Source organism: Chrysoperla carnea, chromosome 4, assembly GCF_905475395.1.
Source record: "Chrysoperla carnea chromosome 4, inChrCarn1.1, whole genome shotgun sequence".
Taxonomy (NCBI): domain Eukaryota; kingdom Metazoa; phylum Arthropoda; class Insecta; order Neuroptera; family Chrysopidae; genus Chrysoperla; species Chrysoperla carnea.
The window spans coordinates 67547697-67565563 of record NC_058340.1 but is presented as its reverse complement, the minus strand read 5'-3'; the positions used below and the strand labels follow the sequence as shown (position 1 = coordinate 67565563).

At 30.1% G+C, this 17867-nt stretch overlaps 1 protein-coding gene across 2 annotated transcripts in view; it reads right to left on the bottom strand.

Annotated features, from left to right (window-relative positions):
* The window catches only part of LOC123298170 (steroid hormone receptor ERR2), a 29704-nt gene that overhangs the window by 5268 nt on the left and 6569 nt on the right, over positions 1 to 17867 (bottom strand). Inside the window, exon 1 of one of the 2 annotated variants that reach the window (XM_044880097.1) lies at positions 13845 to 14016. The exons of the other annotated variant lie outside the window; for it this stretch is intronic. Coding sequence (XP_044736032.1) covers positions 13845 to 13868 — 24 coding nt within the window. The 5' untranslated portion in view covers positions 13869 to 14016. Of the gene's footprint in view, positions 1 to 13844; positions 14017 to 17867 lie in introns of those variants that run through there. 2 annotated transcript variants of the gene reach the window in all.

Genomic DNA, 17867 nt, shown 5'->3' with positions numbered 1-17867 from the left:
CATTATTTTACATTGATTAAGAATTAGGAAGCTAAAGCCAAAGTCAAAATAAGGTCATTAAGATAAATAAATTAATTTATTTGCATCTTTTAAAATTGATAATTGTCATGCTCTTAGAGCAGTTAATCAAAATGCACTAATAAATGTACAAAAATTATGTTATTTAAATATCTAAGCTACTGAATAATATTTATGAAAAATAGCTGTGTTCGATCTGTGTGATCAAATTGTCCAATTGGCGTTAATTTGACAATCAAAGTTCGAACAATGGGAACTTGACGACACATATCGAACACAGCTACTCTTTCGAACGTGTAAAATGGGCGTCAAGCCTCTTTTCGTAGCCATTTGATAGCTGAACTAAAAGTTTATGAAATATACATCAAAGTATACTAATTTTAGTCCCAAGTTTGTAACGCTTAGAAATATTTATGATTCGAGCACCAAAATTTTGGTATAGATGTTTATAAAATCAATTAATTAGTCTACTTTCGGTTGTCCGTCCGTCTGTTCATCGACACGATAACTCGAAAACGAAAAGAGATATCAAATTTGAATTTGTAAATGAGCAACAAAGGTCAATTGGGTCTTCAATCTTATAAACAGTTAGAGATAGAACAAAAAATCTATTCACTGAAAATCTTTTTCGAAGTTTTGCTGCAAGAAAATTAACTATTTTGATTAACCCCATCTTACCCGGTATCTCAAAAATTATGACAAATCTAAGAAATGCTAAATATCTAATCTTTTTTAAATATATTTAATTTTATCAATCTCACGTGTAAAGTTTTAAAACCTTTAACCCCACGTTTCATATGATGCACATGATTTTTCATGATGGCGTCAATCTTTTATTTTCATATTAATTCATTAACATTTTTTATTTTATAAATAAAATGATATAAATAAATAAAACGATTAAAATTATTGTTAGAATTTTATAATTTTTGAAAGTTTTGAAATTGCGCCAAATCTATTGAATTTATATAAAAAATGTTTCCGACAAAAGTTGTTTGTTTTTAAATAAAATAAAGATTTTCTACATTTGAAATTCTATCAACAGTTTAAAAGATTTTACCCAATTAGGTAAATCGAATCAAAAAACGAGATTTTGTAATAGATCTTTTCATTTCAATTACGATTCATTATTATTTCGGACAGATAGTAATAAGTTGGACAAAGTAAGTGACGAGTGTGAAGGACTTTATTGATAAATGGTAAGTAACCTGGTAGTCTAAATTGGAACTACTGAAAACGGATCCACTTCCTGTTTTAATTAATACGAATAGACCTTTTCATCGATTTGCTTTTGATTCGGCCAGTTTTCAAAAAATTATTCAACCTAAGAAAGTTAAATATATTTTATCTTTTTCAAGCAGTGCTTTTTGACAAAGATGGAAGATATAAGATATGTCTTTACTTGATTGAAAACAGTCCAAAACAAAAAAGAATCATTTTGTAAATGAAAAGCCCTATTACTATCGCCAGTTGTTGGGATAGCAACTCTCAATTATCAATAAAATAAATAAATTCCCTTTTTCATGGCTACCAACAATTTTCAACCACTTTTCTTTCAAACATAAATAAAACATCTTGTTTTTAAAACTACAAATCCAATTTTTATTTGTTTATCAAAGCTAAAACTAAAACAAAAATGTCCGAAAAATCGAATCAATCAATCGATTTATTCGCACCAACCGCAAACAATGAAATCCCCGAAGATGAATTACCATACATTCCTCATCGAATTTTTATCAATCAATTGGATACATTCAATAACGAAGAAATAGTCAATGTTCTAAGCGGTGAAAAATTTAAAGAATTTCATAACATGAATGAAGAAGAATCAAGCAGAGAAGAGCAAGAGGAGGTAATACAAGCTAAATGTGAAAATTAATTAAAAATTGTGAAGTTCACCATAGACATTTCAAAGCACAAAAGTTGTTGATTTTTTTACAAGGAAAATTTTTTACATTTAAACATTTTTTCCATTTAAAATGGTTTACAAGATGGATCTTACGGACCCAAGACCCAATTGACTTATGTTGCTCTTTTACGAATTTAAGCTCACTTTTTACGTCCTGAGTAAGCTATAAAAATTTCAGCTCTATAGTTTTTTCGTTTTTGAGTTATCATGCTATGGGCACCTACCTTTATCAAAATTTTGATTGTATCATCAATATTTCTAAGCGTTTCAAACTTGGGACTAAAATTAATATACCTTGATATACCATGTGTGTTTGTACCATCCAGGCAGACACATATCTGTAGTATGACAGAATACATCCGTTTAGTAATGCATCTAAGCGAGAGGTATTATATACATGTATTGAACATTAGTTGGAAGACGCTTGGAGAGTGGGAGTTTTTTAGTTACAGATAACTAGTAAGTTCATCAATCATCACTGCACACAACAGAAGATCTGTCGTATCGTATCTGTAGTCTTACAACACATGTATATAATACCTTTCGTTTAGATGCATTACTAAACGTATGTATTCTGTCATACTACAGATATGTATATCCCTAGATGGTACAAACACACATGGTATATTCCATATATGTAGGATATAAAAACCTGAATTTTCTGTTCCGGTTTTATGTGTGTAATTTCAGACACTTCGCAATTTTTTCATTTAATTCACGAATTTTGATATATTTTGCCTAAATTCAGGAAGAAGAAGCAGACTGGGGAGAAGGCGAATCTGATGAAATTTTTGTGAAAGAAACTCTATTTCATAAAGTAGCGAAAACATGGCAAATAATTGGAACAGTTCAACAAAAATCAATCAAACATTTAGACGATGTCCATGAAATTTTGAAATTTGAACAAACCGAAGAATTTTTAACAAAGTTATTTAAATGTTCCGTGGTTATATTTGATATAACCAATGATCCGGAAGAAGTTGTGGTAGCCAATTGGGTTTTGGATGACTTTCAGAAACGTTTAGCACAAATGAGCGAAGAGTCACCAAAAAAATTTAAAGTTTTACAAGAATTACGAGTATTTATTTTAATTTCAACAGTTATGACATGGGCCCTTACAAAACCGTTAAACCCATACGATACGTCCTTACCATTCCAGGAGGATGATTATCGAAAACGTAAACCTCATCCAAACTATAAAATCCATACGAACTTAGAAAAGAAAACCGTAAAATATGGAAAGGAATTCCCGAATAAATTTAAAACAATCGTTGTTGCTGCGGGAATTGTATATGGATTAGCAGAAAATGACCTAAGTTTCCTATTTGAATGGGCATGGCTAAATTATCCAGAACGTTTACCAATAATTGGCAATGGTAAAAATTTTATACCATTAATTCATGTTAAAGATTTGGCAAATATTATCGTGGCCATTATACGTGCTTTACCGAAAATTGGCAAACAATATATTTTGGGTGTGGAACAGCAATTATCACGATTTCGTACGATTGTCAAGGCAATTGGTAAAACTATGGGGACAGGGGAAGTTGTTTATGTTTTAGTGGAGGAAGCACTATTGTATCCAAGTATTACTCAAACGGTTTATGAACGTGTGACAGTGAATTTAGCACTTGAACCCGATTATATTTTAAATGAATTAAATTTTACATGGCAAACGGATTTAAGTTTACCGCAGAATGCCCTGTCAATTTGTCAGGAATTTAAGGTATGTGCAAATATCATAAAAACGATTACGTACATAACCAGTGAAAACAAACAATTGACTGAGTTAATTGTTGAAATGCTTGCTTTATTTTAAATAATTAAAAAAAGTTTAGCACATTTTCGAAAGTTTTTTAAGGAATTTTTTTTCGTTTTTCGAGACTCTTTTACAAGATCTCAAGTTGAAGCTACCTACTAATTTTCAACTGCTTATCTTTAATAGTTTTCCCGGGTAAACAGTGATATTTATGAAAAAAGGTTTCAAATAAAAGTTGTTCATATTACAGGAATCAAGAAAATTAGCACCAATCAAAATAGTGATACATGGCCCACCAGCCGTGGGTAAAACAAGAATTGCAAAACGTCTTTGTGAACATTATCACTTAACATACATGAATGTAAAATCAGTAATTGAAGAAACAATTTCGTGGTTAGAAGAAGCGATAATGAAGGCTGAAGCCGAAAACTTAGAAGCTGAAAAAGACGGTGAGTTGTAAGATCATGAGGCAGACACAAGAAATTGTCTCTCAAACAGGTTACAAATATATGTGGTTTATTGATCCTAATATCCGATCAATCTGAGAATATACAGAATTTTCGATTTACATTTAGGCATATAAATATCACGAGTATGACAGGGTACATGCGTTAAGCAATGCATCTAAGTAAGAGGTATTATAAGAGTTGTAGGAAATTGCAAAAGTGACTTGTATCGAGGCATATCTGTTGTAGTTTAGTTTATCTATTCAACTAAGAAACTCCAAACGCATATCGAAGCTTTAACACATGTATATAATACCTCTCACTTAGACGCATTGCTTAACGCATGTATTCTATCATACTCGTGATATTTATATGCCTAGATGTAAATCGAACATTCTGTATAAGGAGATCAAAGTGTTTTTAATATAGTTAAGCCTTCTCCATATCTTGGAAAGTAGCAAGAAGTCGGGCGAGTTATCAGAAAGTGGATGTGATGCTTGTTGTGTCTCGATTGTTAAATTTCCATCTTGCCCGACTTCGTTAAAAAGCGTATCCGAGTCAAAGACAACACGTGAAACCCATGAGAGAAAGAGCAAGCTGCATCTTCACATAGAAAATATTTTTGAGGATATATTTTTCGAAATCTGCATATTTTTTCAACTTAAATTTTTAAATACACAAGTTTTTTTGTCAAAAATCAAAATTTGTGGGATTATTTGCAGGGGATGAGGATGTGGAAGAAGAAGAAGACGATATTGATGAAACAGATCAAGATGAAAAGCCTACAGCCGAAGATTATCGAATTCAATTGGAAGAAATTCAAAATGAAAGTAAAAATGGAAAAATAACCCCAGAACTTCTTACAAAGTTGATTAAACAGAAAATGTACACGAATAAACTACTAAATCAAGGTTGGGTCCTAGACGGTTATCCAAAAACCGTGGACGAAGCAAAAGATTTATTTGGTTTAAACGGGGACGAAGAGGAGGAATTAGATGGAGAAGATATGGACCAAGGACTAAATGTCAATAAACTAATAATGCCACAATATGCCATCTCATTAACGGCAACCGATGAATTTTTATGCGAACGTGTAATGAATTTACCGGAATCCGAAGTGCAAGGTTGGTATCTTATACTAAGTTAGGATAAATTCACTGGCCATAAAATCTTATGTAATAGCTAAAGGGGGCAAAGAAGAAAAGAAATGTCCATTTACTAAACAAAACCAGTAGGAAAAAATAGGGAATATTCATGTATTTTTTGTTAATAATTTTAATTCATTGTTTACACCGTTATAAAAAAGTAAAAAATATAAATACTGCTTAAAAATACTGTATTTAAGTGTAAAAAATATCTAAAATACATTATAATTTTGAGATATTTAAACGCAGCTTTTTGGCGCTCTCTGTTGATGACGTATAAGTACGTGATCTGTCAATTTTTGAAAGTTCAATGTATAATTTACACTTTAAAAAAATGAATTTACAAAACAAAATTTACACTCGTTATTATTAAGTTTTCTAATAAAAAGCCGTAGAATAGTATAATTTAATAAAATACCATATAAAATGTAAGTAATTAATATCATACAGTATGTCAACAAATTTGACAAGCCAGTACTATGATGTCACGTCCGTATAAAAATTTGAATTTCCGTTTTAGAAATTTTTAAATGCCCTCACTGAATTTGCACTTTTATTAATAACTAAAATAATGGTTTAGTTGAAATGTCCAGTCATTAAAGTTACGGAAGAAAAATATTTGAACCAAATTTAAATTTCATGAATATTCCCTGCTAAAAATCCATTTTGAAAAATTTTGATAAAAAAAGTTTTACTGTTTTTAATCCGCGGAGGCTTGCGATGCACCCAAAAATGCCAAATCTCACAACAGACAAGGATAAACATACGTAATGACGTAGTAAATCTTTTATCTACATTATATTTTTAACTAGGTACTCATTACGTTGAAACACATATGATGCGTCGCCTTGAAGAATTTCGTGCACTTAACACCGAAGAAGAAACCGTATTAAATTTTTATGACGAAGCCGAAGTTCATCCTGATATAATTGACGTGATGCAAGATAATAGCCCAGAAATGGAGAATGTATTCCAACAAATTTGTAAAATTATCGGTAAACATCGACATTTAGGTCCAAGCAAAGCCGAATTAGAAGAGGAGGCACGTTTGGCTGAATTACAACGTATCGCAGATGAAGAACGCGTACAGAAAGAACAACAAGCATTGAAAGAAAAACTAGAAAAGGAACGTTTATTAAAAATGGAAAATTGGGCTGAAATGATGTTAGAAATGGAAAAAGAGGAAGCTGAAATTCTGGCTGTTCAAAGTGTACCATTACGTGATTATTTAGTCAAATATATATTTCCAACACTCACAAAAGGTTTATTAGAAGTGGCGAAAATCAAACCGGATGATCCTATTGATTATTTAGCTGAGTATTTATTTAAAGAGAATCCAGAAGGGCGAATGTTTGATCCGGCTTACACTGAAGCTGCAGGTGTATTTATGGAAGCCATTCAACAGTTGCAAGATGCTGTTGTTGGTAATGTTGATGAGTTAAAGACGTTACGACAATGCGTTGAAAATCGTAAAAAATTCAATGAAAAATCTCCAAAGTGAATGCTTTTTTTATTTTTTATTTTTATTTCAATAAAAACTTTGTTTTTCGACCAATTTTCTTTTTTTAAATTTTGGAGATTTTATAATAAGGATTCAGAATACCATTTTTGTAATTAATACTTAAAATATTTAAGACTAGTTCGATCCGCGCGGAATTCCGCAGTGCAGTATCGGTGGTTAAAACAGATTGGAGAAATAATGTATACCTATGTGATTAATCTAATTTCTTTTTATTATAGGCAATTTTATTACAGATATGATAAACAAATTATATAAAGAACAAAATTAAATCTTAATATTATTTCTGTTTCTAGCCTGTTTTTCCTAAGCGGTAAATTTTTGCATCGTAAGTCTATTTTTCTTCATTAGCAAGCACGATATGAATTAAGGAAAATCTCGCCTGGACAGGAAAAAAGTCTAGGAGAAATAATACATAAGATTCCCTTGGAAAATGAGAAAAATTAAAGATAAGGTGATAACACTTCTCGGCAAGAAACAATATTTCATTCCGAATCCATTTATAGATAAATCAAGTTAGTTTAATTTTTGGGGTCAGGGTGTGCTTTGGTTGTTCCATTTTCAAAATTACTGCAAATTTTTGGATGTGTATTATCAAATCAAGGCCTAAATATCAAAAATAATGATTTAAGCGTGTTTAAATCATGAAATTAAAATGATCATACAACTTTTTTTGCTTTTAATAACAAAAACTTAAGATAATAACTTTATTTTATAATAAATTTAAATTTTTATTTAGTTAATGTCATAATGGAAGTTGTTTACATTGACTTTGATAAGAATACATTTTTTTTGAATAGTAAATAATATTCTTAACGAGACAGAAAACCCGTTAAATTAAATATTAAACTAACATTAATCAAAAAGAATTGGAAAAAGGACATATATACCAGGAATCGATCCCGGTTCTCTTGGATTCATGCCAAGAAACCCGGTTCGGACCCGGCATTATCACTATTTACCTATATTCTAAGACTAAAAAAAATTATTGTTAATATTGGTTTTAATCGAAATCGGAAACCAAATTTTTTTTTTATAATTTTAATTGTGAATTTAAGAAATACATAAATAAAGTTTATTTGACGATTTGTCGAATTTTTTCTTTGATGTCTCTTGAAATTATTTTCGCGTGGATTTTTGGACGATATCTCAAAAACTGCATCCAAACATTAATTTTATCTAATTTCTGTTGTTTTTGTATATAAAAAGAGGCAGCAAAAATTTCTTGGTACGTAACGATAAAATTCCAAAAATCAAATATCGATAAAATCGAAAAAAACGTTAAAATTTTTATGATTTGGATAAAAATCATTTTAAAAATATTGATTAAAATTGACAACGATATCAAAATCAGAATACCATCATAATTCACACCTTAATTCAGTGCATGAAGTAATTTTCATAAATTTTTTAAACTTATCAAATAATTATTTGATTATTTTTATTTATTATTTAATTAATTTGACAAACCAACAAGAAAACCAAATTTTTTTTTATCTAATCAGTGTTGAATTGACCTTCTTTACCGTTTTATTGAGATAAGTATAATAACAGTTGCATAAATCCGTTAAGCTAACTCGCATCTTTAAGACACTTCTATACACATTTTTCAATGGCGTGAAATCATTATTTGATTGGCGTGAAATTTTATAATTTTTTTAAGACTTCTCTTAAATATTCATTGGTGGAAAAAATATTTATAAAGAAAAGCGGTTTTCCAGATAAGAATGGTTAAAGTTACAATTATACCCTTGCGATTATACCCTTTACTCTATCGATTTGAAAGGATATGTTATAGGTATTCATATTCTAGCTGCCCTGGTTACTATTATTTTTCGAAAATCCGGTTAATTTTCACAATTTTCACTGTCTATATCTATAAATCTATTAATTTAACACCGCAAGTATTAAAAATTTATCTGTTCATAAAGGGCATTAATTAGAATGCATATACACTATTTAAAGATGATCCTAAGAAAACGTGATTTCTTAAGAAAGTCCTTATGTTCCTATCTAATCCAAGTAATGCAGATTATGCCTTCGCCGGAGGTACAATTTTATTATAGCATTTCATTTATTTTTATACCATGTATATAGTATATTAAGTTTAGTCCCAAGTTTGTAACGCTTAAAAATATTGATACTATGAACAAAATTTTGGTATAGGTGTTCATAGAATCACCTAATTAGTCCATTTCCGGCTGTCTGACATCACGATTACTCAAAAACGAAAGGAGATATCAAGCTGGAATTTTGATAGCGTGCTGAGGACGTAAAAAGTGAGGTCAAGTTCGTAAATGAGCAACATAGGTCAATTGGGTCTTGATTCCGTAGGACCCATTCTGTAAACCGTAAAAATTCCTTATAAAAAAATAACTAACTTTTGTTTGAAACATTTTTTTATAAATATCACTGTTTACCCGTACGGGCGCAAATTATGTGTAAATTGTATAGTATGTAATTAAGGGAATATCAGTTATGTATGTGTGACATGTATGTATGGTTAATGTGATAGAGTCATCAACACTGGTCTATACATGGTATTTCAACAATTAACTCAGTCAATTGTTTGTTTTCACTTGTTAGAAAATAATAAATTCGACTAAATTTAATTATACCTACGACATAATTATACTTATTATTACATGTACACAGGGTATAAAGAACAATAAAACATGTGCAATCTGATTCACAGACAATAACGTGCATCATCAACGTAGACATGCTAATAAAACTAAACATAATCATCACCTCCAAATAAAAATTTACACATAAAACATACAAAAATCATTATAATGCAGCTGTCTTAAAAATAGTTCAGTCGCTTCCATCAAAAATTCCAAATAACCAGTTTTTTTTACCCCGACTATACAACGGCGAGGGTCATGTGTTTGACCGGTATGTATGTATATGTTCATCTGTTTCCACCTAGTTTCTAAACTACTTATCATAATTTGACAAATGAGGTTTCGTTAAAAGCGTCTTGATCGTCCGCTGGTTATAGGCTATGTTACATCACATTAAATTGAATATAGCGGCCCTCTAGAGGACATCAATTCACGCACTAAAAACAAATTATAATTTAACGATACCGTGTTAGGTATCAAATGAAAGGGCGTAATACTTTATCACAAAACTATAGCCCCAAATAGTTTAAATAAAATAAAGTCCAAAAACTAAAACCCCGACTCTCTAACAAAATCGTGCTCTTAAAAGGATGAAAACAAGAAAATATTGTCATTTGAAATGGTTATGATAAGTAAAATCATCATTACAGTCGGGGGACCTCTTTCCCATCCTGTGGAAAACTTTAATTTTAGACGTCCCCCGACTGTAATGAGGATTTTACTGATCATAACAATTTCAGATGAGTATTTACAGGTAGCTTCAACTAGTTCTTGAGAAACATTCTCGAAAAACAGAAATGTGCATTTTTTGTGACACAGAGATGCGTACATCATTTTTGTGGACTGGAGTAAAACACGCAAGTAAAGATCATTAAAATTGTTATTTTGATTTTGTATGAATTCAATTAAAGGCACTTTTTAAATAATCACGAAAAAATTCCTTCGATAAAGAGAAACAGACTTGAATTTAAAATATATAAACGAAAGATAAAGATAAAAGTACACAAATTATTCTTATTTTATACCTGAAATTGAATTTAAGGGTAAATTAGCTCAAAAATGATCCCTAGCGAATGGACTAAAAAATAATATAATATTTTTTTAATAAAGACGAAGAAAGCTTCTAACCGTGCGCAATTCAATTCATTAAAAAACAAGTGAAAAGAAACAATTGACTGAGTTAATTGTTGAAATACCATGCATAGTCAGTGTTGATTTCTTTATCACATAACACATACAAAAATGTATAGACAGTGTTGATGCGCAATTGTTTGTTTTTTTGACGTCACGTAAATAACAAAAGATATTCACTTTTAAATAGGCAACACACAATTCTTATATTAATACATACTATAAAATTTGCACCTAATTAACGCTCTCGTGGGTAAACAGTGATGTTTACAAAAAAATGTTTCAAACAAAAGTTTTTTATTTTTTTATAAGGAACATTTTTTACATTTAAACTTTTGATCTATCTCTAACGGTTTACAAGATGGGTCCTACGGACCCAAGACCGAATTGACCTATAATGCTCATTTACGAACTTGACCTCACTTTTTACGTCCTGAGTACGCTGTAAAAATTTCAGCTCGATATCTTTTTTCGTTTTTGAGTTATCGTGACCACAGACGGACGGACGGACGGACGGACAACCGGAAATGGACTAATTAGGTGATTTTATAAACAGCTATGACCAAATTTTTTTCCTAGCATCATTATTTTTAAGCGTTACAAACTTGGGACTAAACTTAATATACTATGTATATTTCATATATGCATGGTATAAAAATGAAAAAACAACATAAAAATAATAAAAACAAGAAATATAAACAAACACAAAAACCACAAAATATTGTTTTTAGTCAGGTAGGTAGGTAATATAGGTAAAGGAAATAAATGATTCATCGAAATAAAATTGAAAATATATTTTAGGAAAAAAAACAAACAAACGTGAAGAAACTAAAAGCCTAATAATTATATTTAGGTATATATATTTATATATATTTCAAGGCTACTCAAATTAGTCACGATCAAAAATTGAATCCTTACATTTTTTGTGTAGGTACCATCGAATATTATCAAATTCTTATTAAAAATTAGTTTAAGGTTGATCGGACAGTACACTGTAATTTTATAGAACACTCTAAATTTTATTTTACATAAATTAAACAAGTGAAAACAAACAATTGACTGAGTTAATTGTTAAAATACCATGTGTAGACAGTGTTGATTACTCGGTCACATTACACACACAAATAACTGATATATCCATATAATACTACAATTTGCGCATAATACGCGCTCTCACGGGCAAACAGTGATGTTTACGAAAAAATGTTTCAAACAAAAGTTGTTTATTTTTTTATAAGGAACATTTTTTACATTTGAACTTTTATTCGATCTCCAACGGTTTACAAGATGAGTCCTACGGACCCAATACCCAATTAACCTATGTTGCTCATTTTCGAACTCGACCTCAGTTTTTACGTCCTCAGCACGCTATAAAATTTCAGCTTGATATCTCTTTTCGTTTTCGAGTCTTTTTTCAATTTTCCGGAGGGTTGTGATGTGGGTAATGAAAGTTTTCGAAGTTTTCTTTTAATTTGAATTTATTTCAGGTCGAATGGTAAAATCAGATCTTTGTATAGAACAAAAACACGAAATTTGGGGGCTGCAATGAAACAGTTGAAGCCAAAAAATGCATCTTACAAGCCCCTTAGAATTTGTATTCATGAGTGAGTGTGTCAGCTTCAGTCGGGGATTAAATATTATATTGGAAATGCCCGTTCAACCTTAAGAAATTGATTTATTAGGTAAAAATATAAAATTAAAATTAAATTTTTGTCTATCTGTCTGGGATAATTTTAGTAACAAACACCTACACTTAAACGGATGTTGGATAAAGAAAGAATTATTTAGGATATTTTATTCTAATTTTGGGTGACATAATAAACATAATTGTAAAAATATAAGTTTGAGAAAATAAGTACTCAACGAAGCTTAACGTAGCTTTTGAACTAATCCTCTCTTTCTCTAGACTAGGTCACGTGGTTATTAGATTCCTTACGTACACTGGAATCTTTTACAGTAAAAGGGGTTAATTTATTTCATGAAAAATTTGAGAGTTTCTAGGAAAATTTCTCTGAAAACATTTAATGCGTTAAATGGATACCGAGAAAGTCTTAGTCAGATACGATCATAGAGATAACACCATAGAGCTGTATAGACATAAACATAATAAGTGAATTCTTGACCGCAGTCAAAGAGGTAGAAAGAGATAGAAATTGTAGGCTTGTAAGAGCGATGAAGATGAAGCCATACCCGCCTATTTTATTTACCTCTCTGTATTTTGATCAACCGTTTGGCAACAACTTTGAAGCTCTATGGTATTATCTCTATGGATACGATGTAGACTAAAAGAAATTTTCACCAATTGTTTCATTAAAGTAAATTCGATAGTTCGGAGCAGCTTTTATTTTCAAATTATTTGAAGGATATTTATTTAAATTTTCAATGACATCATTATATTAATTTCACTATTTCCCGACATCCCGGAGCTAGAGGTGGCAACCTTGTCATTTTCAATGACACAATTATATTAATTTCACTATCTCCCGACATCCAGGAGCTAGCGGTGGCAACCTTGTCATTTTCAAAGACATAATTATATTAATTTCACTATCTCCCGGCATCCCGGAGCTAGAGGTGGCAACCTTGTAAGTAAGAAACTTATAGGTTTGTCGGTAATGAAACAACTACCTTAGACTGATTCGACTTTTATCAAATTTTCGACAAAATCACCAAAATATATTCGTTACAAAACTGGCTTTGTAAAATTATTAAGATATTTTAGTTCCCTAATTAATTATTAATTAAAAGTGCTAATTTCAATTAATCAATAAACAAATTATGAAATATTAAACAAACAAAATTATTAACCGTCAATTAAATATGTAAATTACAAAATATTAATTAGAAAGATTCTCCCATTACTCCGACGTATTATCCGATAATTCCTATATTTTCCCAGGCACATTATTCATCCTTTCCAGATTAAGTATTGAATTTAAATTTATCAGAATTATCTTCAAATATTTTTGCCAGTCTCTTACTAAAGTAGGAAAAATTTTTGAGGAAAAGCAATAAAAAAAATTGTTGAAAACAATTTTGTATAAATCTATACCTGATTTATGTCCAAAAATATATATTTTTTAAGGAAAAATCATAAATATGAATTTACTAAAAATAATTTTGTATAAATCTATAGATGAAAAACATGTTTAAAGATTTTCATTAACAAAATTCTTCACACACTCAAATATGTAAACACACATATCCCACCACTTTTTATAACCTACCGCAACTAAAAATTTTCCGAAACATTTCAAAAAAAAAAAAAGAAAATTTAACTTAAATCTTACCATATCTTGCATCCAACTATCCATGTTTTTAAAAAATTCCAATAAATCACTTTAAACATGAAAGTTATAAAAATTATCGCCCCCAAAAAAACACAAAAAAAAAGCTCTTCGAAAAGTATCCGAACTAAGGACCTTCGTTCCAAAAAAATGAAACGAAAAACAACAATGTTAAAAATTTAAACACTATGGAAGAACAACCAAAAGAAGTTTTTAAAATAAAACACGAACAAAAAAATATTAAAAATAAATAAAAATTAAAAAAAATTATTTTAAAAAAATAATAATTTTTTAAAGTTTTTTTAAAAAAAAAATTACGTTTTTTTTATTTATTTACAACTCACTAAAAACTTAAAATGAAAATAAAAGTGATTTTTGTGTATAGTTTTAAAATACAGTATATGTGTACACATATGTATATGTTTCGGTAGACAATTGGAGACTGTCGAAGTTGAATCCACAACTCGTAGCGGTCTAACCCACGTGCGCACCGCGATACGACTATAATACATGCCAAGATTCAACTTTTAACGAAGCCAGTATTATATCGGTTTTTAAGTATATAATAAAATAATATATATTATTTTATAAATTAAATTATTATCAAAAAATTAAAAAAAAAAAGAAGAAATATACTTATTATAAAGATTTGTACAACTTAAAAATATTTTATATCATTTAATTACTACACACACATGAAATGAACAATTTTATGTTATCAGTTTGTTTTCATAAATAACACACATATAAATAATAATTTTTGATTGAGATATTATTATTTTTGGAATATTAATTTATTAAATTTGAATATTGATTTTGTATGCGTATATTGCAGGAAAATGCGAGTTATAAAAATAACTGCTTAACCCATCAGCACTCGCGTCAATCGTTCGATAATCTATAGTCGCGTGATGAGAGATTTGCTCACGCCTTCTGCATAACTTCTTCTTCAACTTTGTAAATCATAACCTCTAAATAATTTTATATAAACTTACTTTTCAATGCACTAACTAATTAACAAGTGTAATTTACAAAATTTAAAACCCTCCGACAAATTTTTTGGGTACGGAACCCTAAAATCTCACTTGAAACATAGCTAAGAACACTATCCATTAAATTACCTTTCAAACGGAACAAACAAAACAAAATTGATTCATCCGTTTAGGCGCTATGAGGCCACAGACAGACAGACAGACAAACTGACAGACACACACACACATAGCGATTAAACTTATAACACTTCCCTTTTTTTAATTCGGGGGTTAAAATAGTTTGATTACGTGTGATTTAATGATGTTTGAGAAATCATTTAAATAATTAAATTCATTTTAACTAATTTCACCTATCAAGGTTTTTTTAATTTACTGAGTACGACTTATATTAAACCAAGGACAGTACACGAACAAGCCCGAAAATTTCAAAAAATAAATAGGATGTAGTGCTTATTTTACGAAAAAACAATAAACAAAGATTACTTTTCGACGAATATTTAGACTAATATAGAAGTGAATTGTACAAGCGGCATCGTTGTACGACATTTTTATGCTGTGACCATGTGCTACTTGTTATGCCGTATGCACAGCTGAGCATTCTGTGCATTCCGACACTGTAAAGGAAATTACAGCGCCACAGCGGTCGAAGTTAGCGAGCGTGTCTGGGGTGAAGGAAGGCAAAAGAAAATAAGGTAAAAATTGGTTTCTCATATAATTGAGCTCCGGAAATTTTTTGCCATACAATTGAATAAATTTCCAAAATACAATATCCAAGTGTTTCAGAAAATACTAAATGCCTTCTTGATCTGATAATAAAAAAACTACTTTCCAATGGGGTGGGGGTCATAGCAAAGGGTACGGTAGGATAAGTGGAGAGAGGGAGGTTTCCAAAGAGGCTGGAATTGGGCTACCTAGTTTTGGACGTTCCCCTATTAGTTTATAACAAATTTGGATTTGTAGGAGTGTATTTGCGGACTAGCTTTCATTTTCCCTTACCGCTTTTTATGACATGTTCTGTACAATATAAGAATTATTTAAAAAATAATGAATAAAAAATTGAATTGAATTTAGGTATAGACAGATAATCAACCGGCTAAATACAAGAACAGTACAGGTTCAAAGAGGAGCCGGTACCTATTTCTGTCTCCCTAGATACGACCGTGGGTGTGTAAAATACATTCTGTTTAGCATCGGCTGCAATTTTGCGAGTATACCGACGTCTTATAACTGCTAGTATTTGTTATTCATTCAAATAATTGTGAAAATTACACAAATAATAACTATAAGATGAGAATTTAGTAAAAAATTTTACAGTAATTATTTGATTATAAAGAGATATTTCTAGTTACAAAAATAATTCCCGAGCTTTAACGAATTGAAATTGCGTTGTTATTATAATAAAATATTTAAATATATGAGATTTGAGAGTGTATGTATGTATGTATGTTGATGCGGCGGTGAAGTGCGGGATATGAAAAACTTCACTATATGTATAATAATAATCATAATAATAATAATATAAGCAGTCCGCCTAGCAGCGTTGGCCTTGAACTTGAAAGCCACACAGACACGGCCACGGCGAGGAGGGAATGTGTTTTGTGAGCATACTAGGCTGACGTAATAAGACAAACAGCAACAGCACTTAATATGTGGCGCAAGGTCATCTCCTATAATAATGTTGGATTGGATTGTCAATACGCGTTACTGTTCGTTGTTCGTATTCCAGCAAATGCTTTTTTTTGTGTTGTTGCTGTTGTTTTGTATTGTTTTAAGGTAGTTTGTGTCATTGATATATTGTCGATTCACGAAAATCGTCTTAATTTAATAATATAAATTCCATTAAAATTGATCAATTTTGATGTATTCGATTTGTTTTTAACACGCATACTTGTAACTAACAAAAAATGTAAGAAAATCTAAGAACCTACTTCTAATAGGCCTGCCATTTTGTAAAATTGGCAAAAATAATTAATTATTAAATGATTTATTATTAATATAAGTTTTTGAATATTCGAATTTGTCTGTTGTCTAAAAGCTAAGAGCATTGTGTCAGAAAATTCTAAATTTTTTTATAGTTATTAGGGATATTATACGACTTACAATAGGCCTGTTTCCCAAATTTTTTTATTGCCTTAATGGACGTTCGTTATCGACTAGAACATCGTATAAAATTAAATTTTGAATAACACCAAAAAATACGAAAATATGAAGGATTTAAATGTAAAAATAGAAAGAGGGCAAAATAACACGTGATGACGTCATAACTTGCGACTGTCATAAAGACTTTATATCAAAAGTTGTTTATCAAGAAAAATAATATGTTTTTCATATCATGTTTTTCAATCGATTTTATGTTTTTCAATCGATTTTAATTTTATTTCAGATCTTGTCATCAATTTTCACAAATTTTTTAATTTTAACGCAAGATACATTGAAATCGACATCAGGACATTAGCTTATTGTCTGATCAACTTGAAAATTTTCTCACGTATCAAAGTCTGATAGGAATACAATAATTTTAATCTAGTAGCCTGACCAAGATCACCAGGATAATCGCTCGATTTATCTTTATTACTTTAATACTATTATCTTGAAATATTAAAACTAATCTAAACGGGTAGATGGTGTAGTGGCCATGGTGTCCGCTCTTCATGTGGAAGGTGGTCAGGTCGAAACCTATCCATATTAATAGATTTTTTTTTTAAATTCCAACTATTTCTTTCGATTAAATACAATAATGACATATGTTTAAGTGGGATTTCCTCCAAAAGCTGACGATTTTCCAAAAAATGGTTTAGATGAAAAATGTTACGTCTTTTTATGAGAATCAACTTTCTAATTTAAAGTGTTATTCTATCTCTTATTGTTAAGGGCATAAATTTTCTATTAAAGAAACTCGAAGAATCATGTCCAATCTGATGTCAGAACATGATATCCCCCATCAAATTTTGCAAAGTTATTTTTTGATTGGTTAACTACAAAACGAGCAATTAGCCATTATAGATTAAAATGACACACCCTGTATACATGGTAG